The sequence below is a fragment of the Ovis canadensis genome, chromosome 4, assembly GCF_042477335.2.
Source record: "Ovis canadensis isolate MfBH-ARS-UI-01 breed Bighorn chromosome 4, ARS-UI_OviCan_v2, whole genome shotgun sequence".
NCBI lineage: Eukaryota > Metazoa > Chordata > Mammalia > Artiodactyla > Bovidae > Ovis > Ovis canadensis.
This window is the reverse complement of record NC_091248.1, coordinates 61,589,334-61,607,820: the sequence shown is the minus strand read 5'-3', so window position 1 is coordinate 61,607,820 and position 18,487 is coordinate 61,589,334. Positions and strand designations below refer to the sequence as shown.

General features: G+C 47.4%; 1 protein-coding gene across 18 annotated transcripts in view; it reads left to right on the top strand.

Annotated features, from left to right (window-relative positions):
- Positions 1 to 18,487, top strand: part of ATXN7L1 (ataxin 7 like 1) — a 261,228-nt gene that overhangs the window by 192,225 nt on the left and 50,516 nt on the right. For 9 of the 18 annotated variants that reach the window (XR_011256664.1, XR_011256663.1, XM_069587857.1 and 6 more), the window contains one exon: positions 17,314 to 17,536. Coding sequence is in view for 16 of the 18 variants with exons in the window: in XM_069587857.1 (XP_069443958.1) it covers positions 17,314 to 17,536 (223 nt within the window). In the remaining 2 variants the exon portion in view is untranslated. Of the gene's footprint in view, positions 1 to 3,341; positions 7,452 to 17,013; positions 17,139 to 17,313; positions 17,537 to 18,487 lie in introns of those variants that run through there. The other 9 variants (XM_069587863.1, XM_069587858.1, XM_069587855.1 and 6 more) reach the window with 4 other exon arrangements.

Here is an 18,487-nt window from a genome sequence, read left to right as displayed (position 1 = left end):
ATTTGATTCCAGTCTGCCTTTATGGATGGGACCCTGTTATACTCCCGATTTCCTCCTCCTGTCTGTCAGGCTGGGGTGGGATTGGAGACCCACCTTTGAAGGCCTTAGGTTGGAGGTGTCTCAGATTGTGTGCTTCTCAGCCTACAGTGATTATGTGTGCCCCCTCCCTACTGTATAGATAATCTCATAGCATGAGTGAATGAAGAACCTTGAAGGGAAGGAACCCACAGGCGTTTGTGTTGGAGAGGTTGGCAGTGAATACTGAGAAGTTTCCCAACCATCTTCACCCTTTGGCTTTTGCATTTGAATTGGCCAAACCCTCACATCCCACCATCCTTGGGAAAAAGAAGATGGTTCACAGCAGTTCAGCTGTTCTGTGCTGGAAGAACTGCCTCCTGGCAGCCTGAGTGCATCTGTGGGTTTTCCGTTGGCCTAACCGGCAGCTTTCTGCCAGTGGGAATGATATCTTGGAGAGATTTACAGTAGTAATAATCATAATACTCTATGTTTGCATAGTCTGACTCAACTTTTAAACCTCTTTTACATGCCTCATCTCATTGACTCCTCTCTATAGCCTTGAAGGGCAGATATTTTTAACTTCAGAACACAGAGGTTCTGGAAGGAGGGAGCCAGTATTCAGACTCCAGCTTTTGGACGCCAGTGCTCCTTCTGTTGGTTTCAGCTGCCTAATGTCTATAGTTGGTTGCCACCAACCAACTATATAGTTTGCCAAAAAGGAGGGCAGTCTGGGAACTGGAAAACCGGGTTTTCTCCTTTTATTGTATTTCTTGTCAGTTGTAAAGGCATATTTGATTGCTCACTATGTGAAGCTCTGATAAGAGCTTTACATTTAGTCTTTCAACTGCTGGTAGCAGGAGGGCTGTTTTTAGCCCCATTTGTTAGTCATCTGTGGGATCTGTACCAATGAAGATGAAGATGTGTGGACCAGGTGACATACCTGCCCTGAATGGCAGGTAGATCGGCAGAGTCACACCTCTAGAATGCTGTTCACAGGTTGCTGTCACCCCTAGGGATATATTATGTTGCGCACTTGGCCCTGTCCTCCTCTTCCATGTTATAAATGAGGATTTAGAAGAAGAATAGTCTTAGTAGCAGGATTATCCAATTTTTCAAGATTGGAGAGATTTAGGAGGAAGAACAATTACATTAATGAGTCAGAGTCCAGAAAGATCTCCAGAGGTCAGAGCAGTGGACTGACTCCAACAAGATGACATTTTTAAAGGACACCTGTGGATAAGCAGCTTGGCAGTGAAGAGTGTGAAGTAAGACTTAAGGGTGATGGGGCTGTTAGAAATAAATAATATAGCTTGAGTGCCTGGTGGACTTAACAGGAGAACAATATCCACAACAGACAGATGGGAGCTGCCCACCTATAACGGTCTCCCTTCTGAGTGTCACAGGTTAGGAAGGATGTGGGAGCTGAAGAGGACCCAGCGATCAGGAGAAGAGTGAAAATGGCCTTTTATGAGGAATGATTTTAGAAGATGTCTGAGAGTATTTAGCCTGGAGAAGGAGATTTCAGGGAACAAAGCATTTGGCAAAGTGTCTGTGGAAGGGGAACTGGACCGGTTCGGGGCAGAAATGGAATTAACATTCAGGCAGAGGGGAGACTGTCGAGCGGCAGTGCTGCCTGGCCCGGGAGAGCCCAGGGCCTGTGCTGGAGAAGCCAGGCTGGGCAGCCCCGTGGCTGCCACTCCAAGGAGGTGATGCCAGCCCTGGAAGGGGCCAGCAGAGGTAGCAGAGAATGTTTACCTGTGGGGTTTCTTCTTGCTCTGGAGGTTGGGGGTGGAGGAGGGGTAGTCTGTGACTATGTCCCAATGTCAAGGTCTAAGACCCGAGTCCCTTTGGTGGAAATGATGGCTGTATCAGGGACAAGGGGGCTGGCAGAGGGGAGCTGTGCCTCAGCCTTCCACCTGTAAATAGAAGGGCAGCCATCGTGCCTGGTAGGGGAAGAGGGGACTGGGTATTGTTTAACACAAATGAATACTTCTTTGTGGACCTGAATTGTCTGTCTTGGAGTGAGTGCCTATCTGCTATCCTACTGGCCCCCTTAGTTATCTTAAGTTAAAAATTACTTCCTTTAAGTGATTCTAAGAACAGTTTTAAAGGTAACTCTCAGTGATTCTGAAACTGGTTGTTCTGTGTGTGGATTGTCTTGGCCCTTAGTTTCAGCAGACCTTTGGGGTTTTTTGTTTTTGAGGTGAAATTCGTATAACATAAACTAACCATTTTAAAGTGAACAGTTTGGTGGCACTGAGTACATTTACACTGTTGTGCAACCACTGCTTCTATCTGGTTCCAAATGTTTCATCACTCCAGAGTAAAACCGCATACCCCTTCAGCAGTTATTCCACTCCCTAGCCCCCCTCCTCAGTCCCTGGCAACCTCCAGTCTGCTTTCTGTCTCTGTGGATTTGCCTATTCCAGACATTTCCTATAAATAGAATGTATATAATACATGACCTCTGTACCTGGCTTCTTTCATTTCCGTAGGGTTTTCTGGGTTCATTCATATGGTAGCATGTATCAGTACTTCATTTTTTTTATGGTTGAATAACAGTGAGAGATTTTATTTTGGGGGGCTCCAAAATCACTGCAGATGGTGACTGCAGCCATGAAAGATGCTTGCTCCTTGGAAGGAAAGTTATGACCAATCTAGACAGCATATTAAAAAGCAGAGAGATTACTTTGCCAATAAAGGTCCGTCTAGTCAAAACTATGGTTTTTCCAGTAGTCGTGTATGGATGTGAGAGCTGGACTATAAACAAAGCTGAGCGCTGAAGGATTGATGCTTTTGAACTGTGGTGCTGGAGAAGACTTTTGAGAGTCCCTTTGACAGCAAGGAAATCCAACCAGTCCATCCTAAAGGAAATCAGTCCTGAATGTTCATTGGAAGGACTGATGCTGAAGCTCCAATACTTTGGCCACTTGATGTGAAGAACTGACTCATTTTGAAAAGACCCTGATGCTGGGAAAGATTGAAGGTGGGAGGAGAAGGGGACAACAGAGGATGAGATGGTTGAATGGCATCACTGACTCGATGGACGTGAGTTTGAATAAGCTCCAGGAGTTGGTGACGGACAGAGAGGCCTGGCCTGCTGCACTCCATGGGGTTGTAAAGAGTCGGACACAACCAAGCAACTGAACTGAACTGATTATGTATATACTGCAATTTATTTATTCACCCACTGATGGACATTTGGGTTGTTTGAGCCATTCGGCTCTTGCTGATAGTGCTGCGGTGAGCCTTCATATACAAGAATTTGTTTGAGTACCTGGTTTCATTCCTTCTGGGTTTGTACTCTAGGAGAATTCCTGAATCATATGGTGATTCCATGTTCAACTTTTCGAGGAACCACCACACCGTTTTCCATAGAGGCTGTACCATTTTACATTCCCACAGATGGTGCCCAGAGGTTCCAATTTCTCCACGTCCTCACCAACCCTTGTTATTTTCCATTTGGGGGTTTTTTGGTTGTTGTTTTTATATACATAATTGTTCTAGTATGTGTGAAGTGGTATCTCATTGTGGTTTTTTGATTTGAATTTCCCTGATGACTAATGATGTTGATCATCTTTTCATGTCATTATTGACCATATGTGTATCTTCTTTGGAAAAATGTGTGTTCAGATCCCTTGCCCAGTTTTAAACTTGGCTGAGCCTGCTTGTTTATATATATATATGTAATATATATATAACATGGGCTTTGTTGCTTCTCAGCATGTGGGACCTTCCCAGATCAGGGATCAAACCCGTGTCTCTTGCATTGGCAGGCAGATTCTTTCCCACTGAACCACCAGGGAAGCCCAGCCTGCCTGTTTGTATGTTTAGAATTAAAGTTCTAAACTTGCTGCTCCTCAGGTGCCAGAGTCGTATATATGTTGCGTCTTCTTTTTGGCCTCCCCACTTGGCGTGCAGGATCTTAGTTCCCCAACCAGGGGTTGAACCTGTGCCGCCTACAGCGGAGGGACAGTCTTAACTGCTAGATTGCCAGGGAGGTCCCCGTCTTCTTTTTCTTTTTTAGAAGCATATTTGTTTATTTATTTGGCTGTGCCAGAGATCTTAGTTGCTGCACGTGGGATCGTCAAACTTGTTTGCAGTAGGCAGGTTCTTTTAGTTGTGACATGTGGAGTATTTAGTTGGCACGTGTGAACTCTTAGCTGGGGCATGTGGGATCTAGTTCCCTTACCAGGGATCAAACCCAGGCTCCCTGTCTTGGCAGTTTGAAGTCTTAGCAACTGAACTACCAGGGAAGTCCCCATCTTATCTGTTTCCTGAAAAGCTAGGCCACCTACATATTACCTGGTACCTGAAATGAGGAGAGAGGACAGGATGAAAGAGGCAGGGGAAGTACACCAGAAGGAGCAGAGGGTTCTGGGTGAGAGCAGCCCCATGGAAGCTGTGACCTCTCTGTCCTCCAGGTCTTCGTGGAGCTCTCAGCAGACTGTAGGAAAGTTACTCACAGATGTTTCTGGAAAGACTCAGGCTCCCAGGCCATGGGGCCTACCCTTTCATCTGCGTTTCTTCTGGGTATTGCAACATCCAGCAGGCCTCTTCCTGACAGTCCCCTGAGTGAGGGGAGTGTGCCTGTGAGCCCTTGACCCACTGGCCTAGGGTCTGGAGGACAAGGCTCACAGGGTTACTCTTGGGAGCAGCCTGTCTCCAGCCCCCTCCAGTGGGGCTGGGTTAGGTGGGTGGTCAGGCCACACTCCCTGATTCCCACTGGCTCCATTCCAAAGAAATGGATTATAGAAGCCAGTCCCGCCTCCTCAAGCAGCACAGCTCTCTCCAGCCAGAAGCAGGTTTTCCTATATTCTGGGAAGAAACTCTGCAAGAGGAGAAAAGGAAGCCTAAAGTTAGAGACTCAAAATCATGTTCTCCTACAATAATTCTCCTATAGGAGACTCTCTCTCTCTGGCTTTGGTTATGTGGTCAGGCTGCTGGAGACAGTCCCAACCTGAGGTGGCCTTGCAAAGGCCAAGTCAGCACTGCCCCGCTTATGTGCCATGGTCTGAGATGATGCTGTCTTCTCACAGTCTGAAATTCTCCAGTAGAGGCATACTTCTGCATCTTGGGAAGCTTTTGTGTCTTAAAGGTTTGTTTTTACTTCTTGTTAAAAGGGGTATACTCTTGTGCCAGGGTTAACTTAAGATTAACAGGCAAGTTTTACAAGGAAATGTTGCAAGCAGCACAGGAGAGATCCTAGTAGAAGATAAAAATACCTAAAACACACTATACTGCTCTTTTTCTTTTTTAATGGAGGCAAAAGTCCCATAACAAAATTAATCATCCTAAAGCCCTGAATTGTGGTTGAGTGGCACTCAGTCTGTTCAGTGTTGTGCATCCATCATCTCTACCTGCCTCAAAGTGTTTTTACCACCCCTAAAGGAGACCCTGTACCCCTTAAGCAATCACTCCCTGCTCACTCCTTCCCCAGCCCCTGGCAATCACTAATCTGCTCTCCTTTTCTATGGATTTACTTATGCTGGGTAGTTTGTATCAGTAGAATCATACAGCATGTGACACTTGGTGATCCATTGTCTTTTTTAGACATCCCCTTCCCCTGTCCCCCAAATCTACTGTCTCCTGCCAAGATCAAGGAATAAACTTTCTAAATATAAAGAATGAATAAAAACTCTCCACTTGAATTCACAGTAAAAATGTCCAAAAGTGTTTTTGGACAAAAATGCAGAAGTATTTTTCGATCTTTATAATGACGTCTCTCCAAAGCATAGTGCTGGATATTGCAATGGACTCTGCCCGTGAGGACAGACAGGCCCTGAGGGAAAGGAGAGCGGAAAGGCCTGAGGTTCCTGCAGGCGCGGGGACCAGGCCAGGCCAGGGGCCCACGCAACCTGCAGGGGCCATCGTGCAATGGAGCTGCAGGAGGGACCCGGCCCTTCCCACCCTGTGGCTGCTCCGATCCTCCTCTGAGGAGGCTGCCTCCTGCGACCACACCTCCTGTGTGTGCTGCTCAGGCAAACCCAAGTTCATCTGCCAAATTCGGGATACAGCCCTGGCCATTCCGGGCTTTTCTTTCTGCCTTTCCCTAATCGCATCTGGGCGTGCTCTCTTAAAGGGGAAGTCGTGCGTTCTGACTGGCCAGGGCCCTCAGCCAGGAGCCAGCAAACGGCTCCCACAGTCGCGCTGCCCAGCGTGTCAGTGGTTCAGCCTCCTTACCCAAATGGCGAGGCTGTCTCCCCTGGATGTGTAAGTGTGAGCGCAGGGCACACTTGCCACACAGGATGGCATGGGGCTGGGCCCAGGTCACAGGGGGCGGAGCGTGCTGTCAGCCTGCGATCCATTTAGCAAGTCTGAGGTTGAGCTTAGACGGTGCTCCTGGGCTGTGGGCTGGCGCTGGGACAGGACTGAGGCATGGAGTGGGGAGAGGAGCTGCCTGAGAAAGAGGTCAGGAGTAGGAGGCTGGGTTGGGGACCAGCCTATTTTGGACAGGCCTTCTGGAGGCGCCAGCCTTGGGGCCTGGGGAGGGATAGAGTGGAAAATTTTCTAGCACACCTCTCCTAGCCCCGGGAAGCAGTGGCGCTGAACCTTACCAGTCCATCACCCACACTTCTCTGCATTTATGTGCAGCTCCAACCACACTTGATGCATTTATCTACTCGCCACTGATTTTTCTTGGTAAAACACCACTCATTTTTATATGCAAGCGGCGTTAAGAAATGTTTCGGGTCTCCTTCACTCCACTTTAAAAATTGCTGAAAACTGGCAACCTGTGTTTTTCCGTCTTTGCTATTCGTGGACCGTCCTGAGTCCAGTGTGTGTGCACAGCAGGCCCTGAGTCCATGTTGGCGGCCGGCTCCCTGGTGGACTGGCCAGTGCCCGAGCATGATTGACAACACACCTGGCCTGCTTTCCAGCGGGTCTGGTTTCCTGTGTGCCCAGGAAAACCAAGGGAGGGCTCACGCCCCCTCATGCATAGCCAGGGACTAACTCAGTGCCACAAGCAAGTGGCTAATGATAGTGAAATAGACCCTTGCTGTATTTTAGATTCCTTTCTATTCTACCCTTGGGTTTTGTTTGTATGGTGATAATGTTTGATCTTAAATCAGTTAAAAAAAAAAAAAAAACTATTTTCACTGAAATAATTCAGACCTTCTGCTCCTTAAAAAAAAAAAAAAAAAAAGGAGCAGAGGGAAACAGAAAAGGGCTGGAGGGGGGAAAAACAAGTGGTGTCTCTGTGCGCGTGCATCGACAGGGCAAAGCCACACCCTGCTTCAAGACAACTTCCTGTTTGCCACTGCCAACTGCCACTCCAAGGAGAACAGAAATGGTTCCGTTATTAGTGGCTGCTGCAGGACCACGGCAGCCTGTGGGTGAGTGGTTCTGAGTGGCGCCGCGAGCTTAGCAGGGAGTTGGGACTTTGCACCTTCTGTGGTAGAAGACTGTGGCCTGCACTCCTGAAACTGAAGGTCGGTACAGATAGGAACTGAGGAGCCCTGGCCTCTCCTTACTCAGCCCGTGTTTTTAAACAGTGTGCTCCCAGAGCGTTCTTATAAACAGAATAATTTTAATTCAGGGCGCAGGAAGAAGGTGGAGAACTGCCCACCTAGGAAACCTACTTCTTGTATGTTTTTTTTTAAGTCTACATTTTCAGGCATTAGGGGATTCGTATGAAGTGCCTACTGTGAGTTGTCACCAGGGCAACCACCTTCTATGTATTATCAATCCTTACAGGCTCATTTCTTCAACAGCAAATGCAGTGCATGTCTATCGGGGCCAGTCCCTAGGCTGAATGCCAGGGACGAGAGAGGGCACAAGACACCTGCCCTTGATGCCTCCAGTGACAGGACTTCTGTGCCAGTGAACCAGCAATTACAACATGGGGCATGTGCTGAGATGGGGCCCTCACGGTGCTATCGGGGCACCTGCCGCCTTGTAACCGTATGACGTGGGCATTAGTGTCCCCATTGTATAGGTAGGGAAACTGGGGCTCAGGGGGTTAAGTTCTTTGCCCGAGTCTCAGCTAATGAGTGACAGAGCTGGGATTTGAGCCCAGATCTTTCTGATTCCAAAGACAGCAGTGTTTGGTCTACATTTCCAATGACTCCCGAAACCAGTGCAGAACAAGAGAATCACTTGGAATCTTTTTAAAAATACAGGTTTGGGGGCCTTAGCCTTACTCTCCCAAGAAGAGGAGGTCTGGGTGGCACTGAGCGGTCTCAGGTGGATGGTGGCCTACGCGCTTTCCCAACCTTAGGATCCTCCAGCCCTACTTGAGGTGTGGACCATGCATGCCTGAGATCAGGGCCAGGGCTTTCAGTGTGCTTAGCCAAGGCACCTGGGTAAAGGCCACTGACATTGCCTCAAGACAGTCATGGGAAGATTCAGCTCAGCTGTTGAGGTATTTTAGACATTGGGAATCCCCCTGTTCCTGTGTCTTCCCACCAGAGATACCCCAGCTTTGCCCAGTGTCCGGCTGCCTGCCGCTCCTATCTCCTTGGTGCCCCTGGGGCAGGGATGATGTCAGTTGTGCCATCTTAAGGGAGAATCCAACAGCTTATCACAAAGCTGGAAGCCACTAGTTTTCGCCTGGGCTGTGGCGGCACTATTATGCTTATGTGACTTGTACCGTGGGTATGCTCGTGGTTGGGGCAAAGATCACCCTGATGGAGGAGTTAACACCATGCCGGTGGGACTTCTTGTCAACCCCTCCACTACTGTACTGGCTCTGGACACATGGGAGCAGCTGGGGCGGTAAAAGGAGAGGATGACAGCTCTGTCCCCAGGGGCAGACGGGCTACACACTGGCCTCAAGTTCTTCAGCCCACCTCCCGTGGGAACCCTGTTCTCTACTCTCAGGATGACCAGGTGGTGGTCAACCTGGATCTGGAGATGGTCTCCTCTTCCTGAGGGAACCCTGGGGCCAGGCAGTGTCTGTCTTATCACTACCATTGTATTTCAGTGCCAAAGAGATGCAGAAAAAAAAAAACGAGGGAATGAATGAGTGGACAAATGAGGTGTGACTTTACCATATGCTGTTCTGTCCTTCCTCCTGTTGAATTTGCACCTGTTTTCTCCCCTTTTGGCCTCTCTGGTTAAGAATGTATTAGTGTTTGTTGCTGTGTGTTTTTCTTTTTTCTTGTGTGGATTTAAAAAACAACCTTAACAAAACCAGAGCCATCCTATATCTTCCCTTTTTTCCTCATCTATCTATGTTATGTATCCGTATATATAGTAACAGATATATGGATACATATCTGTTTATATTCCACGGCTTCCCTGGCAGTTCAGCTGGTAAAGAACCCGCCTGCAATGCAGGAGACCCCGGTTTAATTCCTGAGTCAGGAAGATTCGCTGGAGAAGGGATAGACTACCCACTCCAGTATTCTTGGGCTTCACTGGTGGCTCAGCTGGTGAAGAATCCACCTGCAATGCAGGAGACCTGAGTTCAGTCCCTGGGTTGGGAAGATCCCCTGGAGAAGGGAAACGCTACCCACTCCAGTATTCTGGCCTGGAGAATCCCATGGACTGTATGGCCCATGGGGTCTCAAAGAGTCGAACACAACTGAGAGACTTTCACTTTCACTTTTCATCTGTATATATATATAATGTTTCATGTTTTTATAAAGTAATGTTTAGTGTTTGCAGGTATTGGTGATATTTTTTATTTTCTTGTGAATTTGGGTAATACTGTCTCACACACACATTTCCTTAGGTTGAGATAACCATCATACCTGTCATTTTCAGTTATTTTATCATAGATCCAGTTGATTGTGGTTGTTTTTTGTTCTGGTTTTTTTTTTTTTACTATTCTAAACAGTGCTGCTGAGACTATCTTTGAACTTTTCTTGGGGGAGGATATTTCCTTGAGGTCTATTTTCCAGACTAAAATTACCAGGTTACCAGATCAAATGTCTGTGAATGCTTTTTAACTGCTGTCGTCAGCACGAGGCTGCTCTCAAGAGAACTCTTGTCCCTTGAAAGTACCCCCAGTGGTGTGTACATGTGTTTGCTTCCCCCCTGACCTACATTGCTGGGGGCGGTGGCGGGGGGGGGGGTTCTCTTTCAGCTTGGCTAAGTGTCTAGTGAGCGCATCCTTGGTGGCTGATGGAAATACTTCAGGGCCCTGGAAAGTCCCTGGGACTCCCCAAATCCTACCCAGCAGTGCTTGATGCCAGAAATGCACACCTAAGGATACATAACTAAGAGAAGAGAGGCGAAAGGGGGACGCTACTGAGAGGGCGGAGTAAAAAGCATCCCAAGTCATTTCTGACTTCAGCGTTGTATGCCAGGCCAGCTCTGAAAACGGGAGATGCTTTGTCAAGAATCTTCCGAGAGGTTGGATGGCTTAAGTGCAGAGAAAAGAGGGCATCCCAGAGGTACAAAGGGCATTGGTTCTGGGGCTAGGCAGGCTGGGCTCTCCTTCCAACTGCCAAGGTCAGTGGGACCCTGGTCTTGTTTCATAATCCCATTAATTTTTAATTTCCCAACTGTAATGAGGTGGCTGACAGTATCCACCTTGAAGGGTTGTTGGGTAGATTATACGTGAACTGGTGGGTGTAAAAGCAGCCTCACACATAGTAGGCACCCAGAAATGCCGCTCCTCTTCCTAACTGAATGAATGGGTACAGGGGAACCAGATGGCCGAGAAACAAACGCAGCCCTTTGGGGGCATTTGAGAGTTGGGCTGACATGAGCAGTGTAGGCACTGGCCCACAGTGCCTTTTGTCAAAGTGCCCCAAGTGATGCGCATTGCCTGGCTGGGTAGCAGGTAAAGAGAGGTAAAGAAGATCTAGTCTAAGCTAACTGCTGAATTGGTGACAGGCACCCCTGCTTGAAGGAACACCTCCCAGCCACTCAGGCCCTGACAGCTTTTTAAAGAGCCCGCCCCGCCTCCCCTCCCCCGACCTGAGGATGAACGAGGCTCCCGGGCAGCTCACAAGCACTCCCAGCACAGCTGCTTGGCACGGTTCTGTCTGCCGCTCTCTGCCTGCCTCGTCACTTGACTTTCCTGTGTCTTCATTTCCTCCCCGCTGAGGAAGGCTGATTCAATATCCCCTCCTAACCACCCTGGCACTACATTTAATGCCCTGCTACAACTGTGGCAAATGAGACCACAAGCTCACATGCTGACACCCTGCTCGCCACTTCCAAGTCTTCATAGACTTCCGACGGGTTTCCCAAATGCAGCTTGCCTCAGTGTCCACAGCTGTAAACTGGGGGAATACCTGCCCCACCGCCTCACCGAGTGGTCACAGGATACAGCTAGGTGGTTCCTGCATGATTCCCCAGGCTGAAGTCTGGGCTCTGCCCCTCACACTCCAGCTTAGTTTACTTTTGGAAGTTCAGAGGTGTCCTTTATGGAAAGCATCCTGACTCCAGCTACTAAAGCAGGTAGAATCCCTTGATAAAATAGAACCCAGCTAACGATTTGCCAAACACCTGCTCTCAGACATGGGGGCTGAGAGGGACTCAGCACTGTCCGAGGAGCAAGCCAGGAGCTGGCCTCAGCCCAAGGGAGCTTATACAGGCGTGTCGGGCCACAAGTGCCTGTGGTGTGTGTGCACACTCTGTTTGGGGGGAGGGGGATTGATCCCTTAAACACCATATTGGAAAGTTCCCAACGAGTTCTTTCTAAAACTGATAAAGAGAACCACATTTGGTGTTGGCAGCTGGCTTGGCCATTCATGAGGCGTCTGTGCTAAGGTTTTAAATGCAGGACATTGATGCTCTGAGTATAAAAATATCTCAGTGAATAAGCCTAAGGGGAGGGGAGGGTTTAGAATTTTTACCGAGGTAGAATCGCCTGAGAATCTGGTAGACTTTTCCCAGTGGAGAGTACAGGGAGAGAATTGTGGAGACACCAGGATTCCCCATGTAGTGTCTGCCAGCCCCCTGCTCATCTGGCATCTGGGATGGCACCCTGGATGGTGGCACCTAACCATACACAGTGAAGCAGGTGGTCTTAGAACAGTCGGTGACAGAGGCAGGGCTCCAAATTTCCTGTGATGGACATGCAAAACAGTGAAAGGATTTGGTTTTTTATTTCTTTGGTCCTGGGGTCCCCAACTCTTTGGGGTTGAGGTTTCAGGCTATGGCTGGCTGATACCTTAAAAGCTGCCAATTAGGTGTTTTCCCCCTCTTCCCCCTGGGGCAGTCAGGTGCCCTGCTGAAATGCCCATACTCATTGGGGAGGAGAGGTGTGTCCAGCAGCCTTCGAGGTGCTCCCTGCTCACTGCAGCATCTTCCAGGACTCAAGGTGATAGAGCCCAGACTCTGAAGACATCCCCAGGTATAATGTTTCCTAGCACCATGAACTCAATCATCTTGTCTCTCTGACCTCAGTTTCTTCTTCTATAGAACTGATATAATAATTGTACATCTCTGAGTGTTGTAAGAACTAAATACTGTAAGATAATCCAAGTGTTTCATAGAGTTCTTCTTTCATAGAATTCTTTCCATTGGCACATGGAAAAGTCTTAATAAGTTATTATTACTTTTGGTCAAAGGACAAAAAGGGTGAGAGCAGAGGTTGTTGATCCAACATCAATCACTGAGATTGTTATTGATGTAGTGGACACTTAATTCTGCATGAGTGTCTTAACAGTGATTTCCTATTTCACTTCTGTAGGTAATGTACTCACAATCAGCCTCAGCACAATAGATTGGTTTGGTCTTTCTGTTCCACAGTCTAGAAAGAAATGTGTTTTAAGAACTATAGCCTTTTTCACTTTGGGAACTACACATTAAAGAAATAATCCTGAATGACTTTTTAACTAAATTGTAAAAAGAAGAAAAAAGAAAGAAAAAAAAGTCAGACAGTAAGTAGTAAGAGAAAAACTAAGTAGTCTACAACATGTCAGTGATTAAATATTCTCCAGACAAGAATCCTGGAGTGAGTAGCCATTCTCTTCTCCAGGGGATCTTCCTGACCCAGGGATCAAGCCCAGGTCTCCTGCATTGCTGTAAGTTTCTTTATTGTCTGAGCCACCAGGGAAGCCCTAATTAAATATTACCTAACCATTTAAAATGACCTACATATGGGAATTAGAAACATATAAGTAGAATGACGTAAACTGAAAAAGAATAATCCAAGGTATCAATTGATTACAGTTTTGTTAATGCAAGAATGAGAAAATTTGGAGGAAAAGGATTTTTTTCTCTGAGATTTATCTATAGAATATTTTAATAGTGGGTAAGAAATGCAGTGTTCTTTAAACTGTATCCGGGTAAAGCAAATGTAATTAGAATAATTATAGGGATCCACCTGAGGCAATCCCTTGACCAAAATGGGGGGTGGGGATGAGTAAACCCAAAGTAGGTGAGTTCTTGTATCAGGATGATTGTGATGCAAATGTAAAACTTTATCCAGAGACATTCCGCCTGCCTGGCAACCTCTTTCTACAAGAGACTAAGACTGTCTTTGCCATCAGCAGCCCACCCACTTCTCCGACAAGGTCCTCACAGACTAGAGAGACAGATTGGATAGGTATTACGTCTTTATGAAGAATCTGCTCTGCCCTAGCCAAACATCAGTACTCCCCATTTTCAAAAGCTTACCCAAATGAAGTAGGTGTGATGCTTGTCTCCTAAGAGAAGCTCCAGCCACTTCGACACTGTTTCCCCACGTACATAGGCTTTGTCACCTGCACCGTGCCTGGTAAGCTCCTTCCCAAAGCTGAGGGGACAGAAGTACAGGTCTGTTTATGGAATACCATGAAGATGTGACAGATTTAATTCAGTCTGAACAACACAGAATAGTTTTGCAAATAGGAAATACTGCTTCAATCTCTTTATTATGATACAGAAATCACCCAGTTAAAATAAAAGGAGGGTGAAGGGCCATCTTCCAAATTTGATGAGTATTCTCTTGTATACAATTTGTTCTTTCAATTGGTCCTTCAAGAAAAAATGGTATGGCTTCTCTCCTGGCTCAGATAGTAAAGAATCTGCCTGCAGTGTGGGAGACCCTGGGTTCAATCCCTGGATCAGAAAGAACCCCTGGAGAAGGGAATATATATATGGACTGAGCATGCACACACACACACACACACGCACGCATGCACACACACACACGTGTGTGTGCTCAGTCGCTTCAGTTGTGTCTGACTCTTTGTGACCCTTTGCACTATAGCCCGCCAGGCTTCTCTGTCCATGAGATTCTCCAGGCAAGAATACTAGAGTGGTTTGTTATGCCCTCCTCCAGGGCATCTTTCCAACCCAGGGATCAAATCCACATCTGTGTTTCCTGCATTGCAAATGGGTTCTTTACCCACTAAGCCACTTGGAAAGCCTATATGTGTATTGTGTGTGTGTGTGTGTATACATATATATATATACACACACATATATCTGTGTGTATAAATACATATATGTATATACATATATATGTATATACATATACGTGTGTATGTATATATATATGGATAAGCCTTTTTCTTCTATCTTCTTCTCTCTCTTGATTTAATTTTTTCTGTGAGTTAAGTAGCAGAATGTTTTGGCAGGGTTACTAATTGTCATTCTCTGGGGGTGATTTTGTGATCACTAATCTGGCCCATTCATTTGTCCTTAAGGTCACTCTTCCTTCTGATTTATCTTGCTCACTTGTATTATTTTCAACTCTTAGTTTAACAGAATAAAAATCCTCTTCATTTTGAAAGTTTCTCTCCCCCACCAGAACAGAGGAATATTTCTGCACATCCTTTCCCCCCACCCCTTCTGCCAGCTTCAGTACATGAGAGCAAATGAGTGGATAAAGTCTGCAGAAAAACTCAAAGCAGTAGTGGTAAAAATCAAGTCTTATTTTAGTTTTGGAAACTTCTGCCAATAGAAAAAATTGCTAAGCAAGACATTTCTGAGGGGCAGAAACAGCTAGGAATTTGAAGTGAGAAGGCTTGGTTCTGGTCTCAACCCTGCAGACTGGTAACTGGTAACCTCTCTCACTGATAACCTCATCTGGCAACAAGCAGATCAAATGAGCTGGCTCTCTAAGACTCAGTTCTAACCTTCAGTGATTCTAAGTCCTGCACTTGCTGATTTCTTGGCTTCGCATCTTGGTCACAGTACACCCCATTTCCTGCCTTCCTGAGAAGCAGCTCAGTCCCTGCCCACAGCATAGAGGCCCCGTTCCTCGCACGGCCATTGGCCCTGACCTTGGCTAGTCACCTCGTGCTCTCTGGGGCTTCTTTGGCCAGTCAGCCATGGGTAGGGTGGAGATGGCTGGCTGCTTCCTGCCTGTCTCAGAGGGGTTGTAAAGGCCAGCACAATTCTACGAAAGATGAATTCCTCCAAGGAAGATCCCACCTGAGTAAGATATTTCAATACGTTAGCTGTAATTATTGCTGTAACATTCAGGAGTCATGAGAGATGGGAAGAGAAGGAACAGGCATAAGAGTGCCTTGTATTCATGGTAATAGAGTAGAAACAGGCCTTCAGAGCCATCTAGGGACCCACTCATTTACAGATACAGGCATGGAAACTGAGCAAGTTTAAGTGGAGAACTCCAGGTTGTAAGCCTAATAATGTGATGCGGTTGGAGTTGGAGCCTGAATTCCCTGGCTTTCAGCCCAGGGTCCTTCCTCTCTTCTACATCAAAACAGAGGTCCTGGAACTCTTGGTTTCCAAATCCTTCAATGTGATGCCTCTGGAAACTGCACATGCATGCAAGGCCTCTTCTTGATTCTGTGAAGAAAGACTCCCCAGTAAAGTTACTCAGTGCAGGCAACTTGTGAACCCTGGTCAGGCAAAAACACCCAACAATCAGATGATCCTCAAAAACCCACTTTCCCCTCCCAGTCCCCACTTCCTCAGAGGGCTAGAGTCAGTCTGCTTGGAGAAAACTTGGCAGCTTGCTGGGACCAGGGAGCACGGAGAAACCCCAAAGACTTGTCTCTGATAGAGTCGGTCTGGCTTTCTTCTCCTGGTCAGAGTACCGGGAATAGCAGCCAGAAATATCTCCCTAATGAGAAAAGCCTGAGACTCAGGTTGGAGATGGAGAGACAGTGGGATCTGCTAGCTTTGCCCTCATCTTGTTCGTTATCACATTCAATCCAGATGTCCAGCTTTTGATATGTGGTCTTTCGCATTAGGATATCTGTTATAATTTCATTTATTTCATTTATACATAGTAATTAGGCACTAACTGTTATATATGTGGGGCTTTGTAGTAGGTAAGAGGGAGCCAGAGGGGGCTTAGGATTTCAGAGCATTTGTCTTTTGAAGGGGTTCACGATTCCTTCCTGTAATTGTGTACGGGACTTGGAGGCATTTTTCTTGGGAAGGGGTCTTTAACGTTTATCAAATCTGTTACCCTGTCACAGATGGGAACCACAGTAGTGGGTGTGCACTAGAGCTCTGCCTCGGGTACCTGCTCTCCTGGTCGGCATCCTCATCCCGCCCATTGAGTTGAAACCACAGATGACTGAGGGTGGACAGGTGGGGCAGATCTGGTGTCCCCGGAACCCCAGGAAGCTGGACCTGGCTGCTCAAGTCCAGGCCCTGCTCCTGTGGATTCTGCCTCCATTGTTATGTCTTCCTGCAAGTCCTCACAAGGCACCTGTGGCCCTGGGCCTCAGTGAGCCCTGGAGAGGCCACAGGGACATGTGGCCACCTCCCAGACCTAGAGGCCCCTTTCATTCAGCCCTGCAGGTCCTTGTGATTTCAGTGCTCCCACTAGGGACCTTCCCAAGTGGCACTAGTGGTAAAGAACCTGCCTGCCAATGCAGGAGACATAAGAGATGCAGGTTCGATCCCTGGGTGGGTAAGATCCCCTGAAGAAGGGAATGGCAGCCCACTCCAGTATTCTTGCCTGGAGAATCCCATGGACAGAGGAGTCAGGCGGGCTACAGTCCATGGGGTTGCAAAAAGTCGGACACTACTGAAGTGACTTCACACGCACTAGGGGTCAGGTTTCAGAAGTTTCTGTTGGCTCTCTTAAAAGTTCTACCTTCCTCACTGCCCTAAGGGACCCTGTGGCCTCTGAGTGGCTGTCTGAGGATGACCAAGGTTGTGTGGTTCTCTCACTGTGCCCAGGTAACATCTGGCGTCCCCTCTCTGTCCCCGTCCGTGGAAATGACTTTGGAGGATTGCCTGGTAAATGCCTCCAGTGAGAACTGAGGTGCGAGTGCAGTGTCCCATTTGACACAGAAATTCAGAAGGTAATCACTGCGAGTTGGTGGGATAGGATGTCAAGCAAACTGTAGTCAGAACGGAGGCTCCAGGGGCCAACCCTGCAAGATCAGCACTCTGCTCTCTGCCTGTTGTGTATATTAGCGTGCATGTGACTCACTTGCTACAGATGAATGCTGAGTTCTATTCTTTCTCCCCCTGTAGAGAGAAGACACGGTTCAATGTGTAGACCTTCTCCATCTCCGGCGTCTCCACCCTCCAATTCCAGGACATCACTAGTACAGGTGAAAACGAAAACCTGTCTCAGCGGCCATAACTCTGCCAGCAGCTCCTCAAAGCCATTCAAAACGCCCAAAGACAATCTACTTACCTCCAGCAGCAAACAGCACACAATCTTTTCAGCGAAGGGATCAAGGGACAAACCATGGTGAGTGTCGGGTGGGTGCTGGCGGCTGGCTGACTATTCTCGCTGCTTGCCCCCTAACCACAGGAAGCAGTGCTTACCCATTGTCTTTGTTCTGGGCATCGTGTCCAGGAGTTTGGGGAAGTGGGGAGAGAAGGGACAGAAAACCGTCGTGATGGGATAAGAAACCTAAACACTGGAGAGAACCGGGAAGTTTAAAGGACCATCTGCCTGACAGGGGTTTTTTTTTTCCACTCCTGAGAGCTGAGGCAAGTTGTGTCTAAGAAGAGAGTAAACAGAGAAATACTCCTCAGTTATATGGTCACCTCTCAATTTTCTGCCCCAGTGAAGAAAAGTGTTGGTATAAATAATCAAAACCACAGCTAGTCCACCCAGTGGGGAGTGAGGTCAGGGCCCTGCCCAGGGCCCTGGAAGGCAGGCCCCCCCACAGAGCTCCCATCACAAGCAGCCTGGTCTCTGCTCCGTGAAGTAACTGCCAACAGAGGCAGGTAATTGGGAGCTGACCACAGGAGGAAGAGAGGAAATCCAAAGAGAACGTCGCTGCTTTGATGAGATGGGAGAGGGCTGGCTGCAGGTGACTGTGAAAAATCAGAGGCTTTTAATTCACTTTTTTTAATCTCCATCTTTACGGAAAGTCAGTAAAGGTTACCTATGGAATGGACAGATAGGAAACCAAACAGAAAATGAGGACAGGAAGCAGAAGATAAGTATCTTCAAATACCAAGAGCCCTCAGGGACCGGCTTAGTAGAGCCTCCAGCCTTATCTTGCTGGCCTTGTGAAGGCAGACGAGGTATAAGTATGGAGATTGTTCATCTATATGTTTAAAAAGGAAGAAGTCTTCTGTTAATTCATGCTAGTTAATTACACTTACGTTCATAGCTGGGAAAGCTGTGGACGAAAGTCATCAGTTGGTTTGTCACTGCACGTGGGAAATTATGATGACTTTGTAAAGA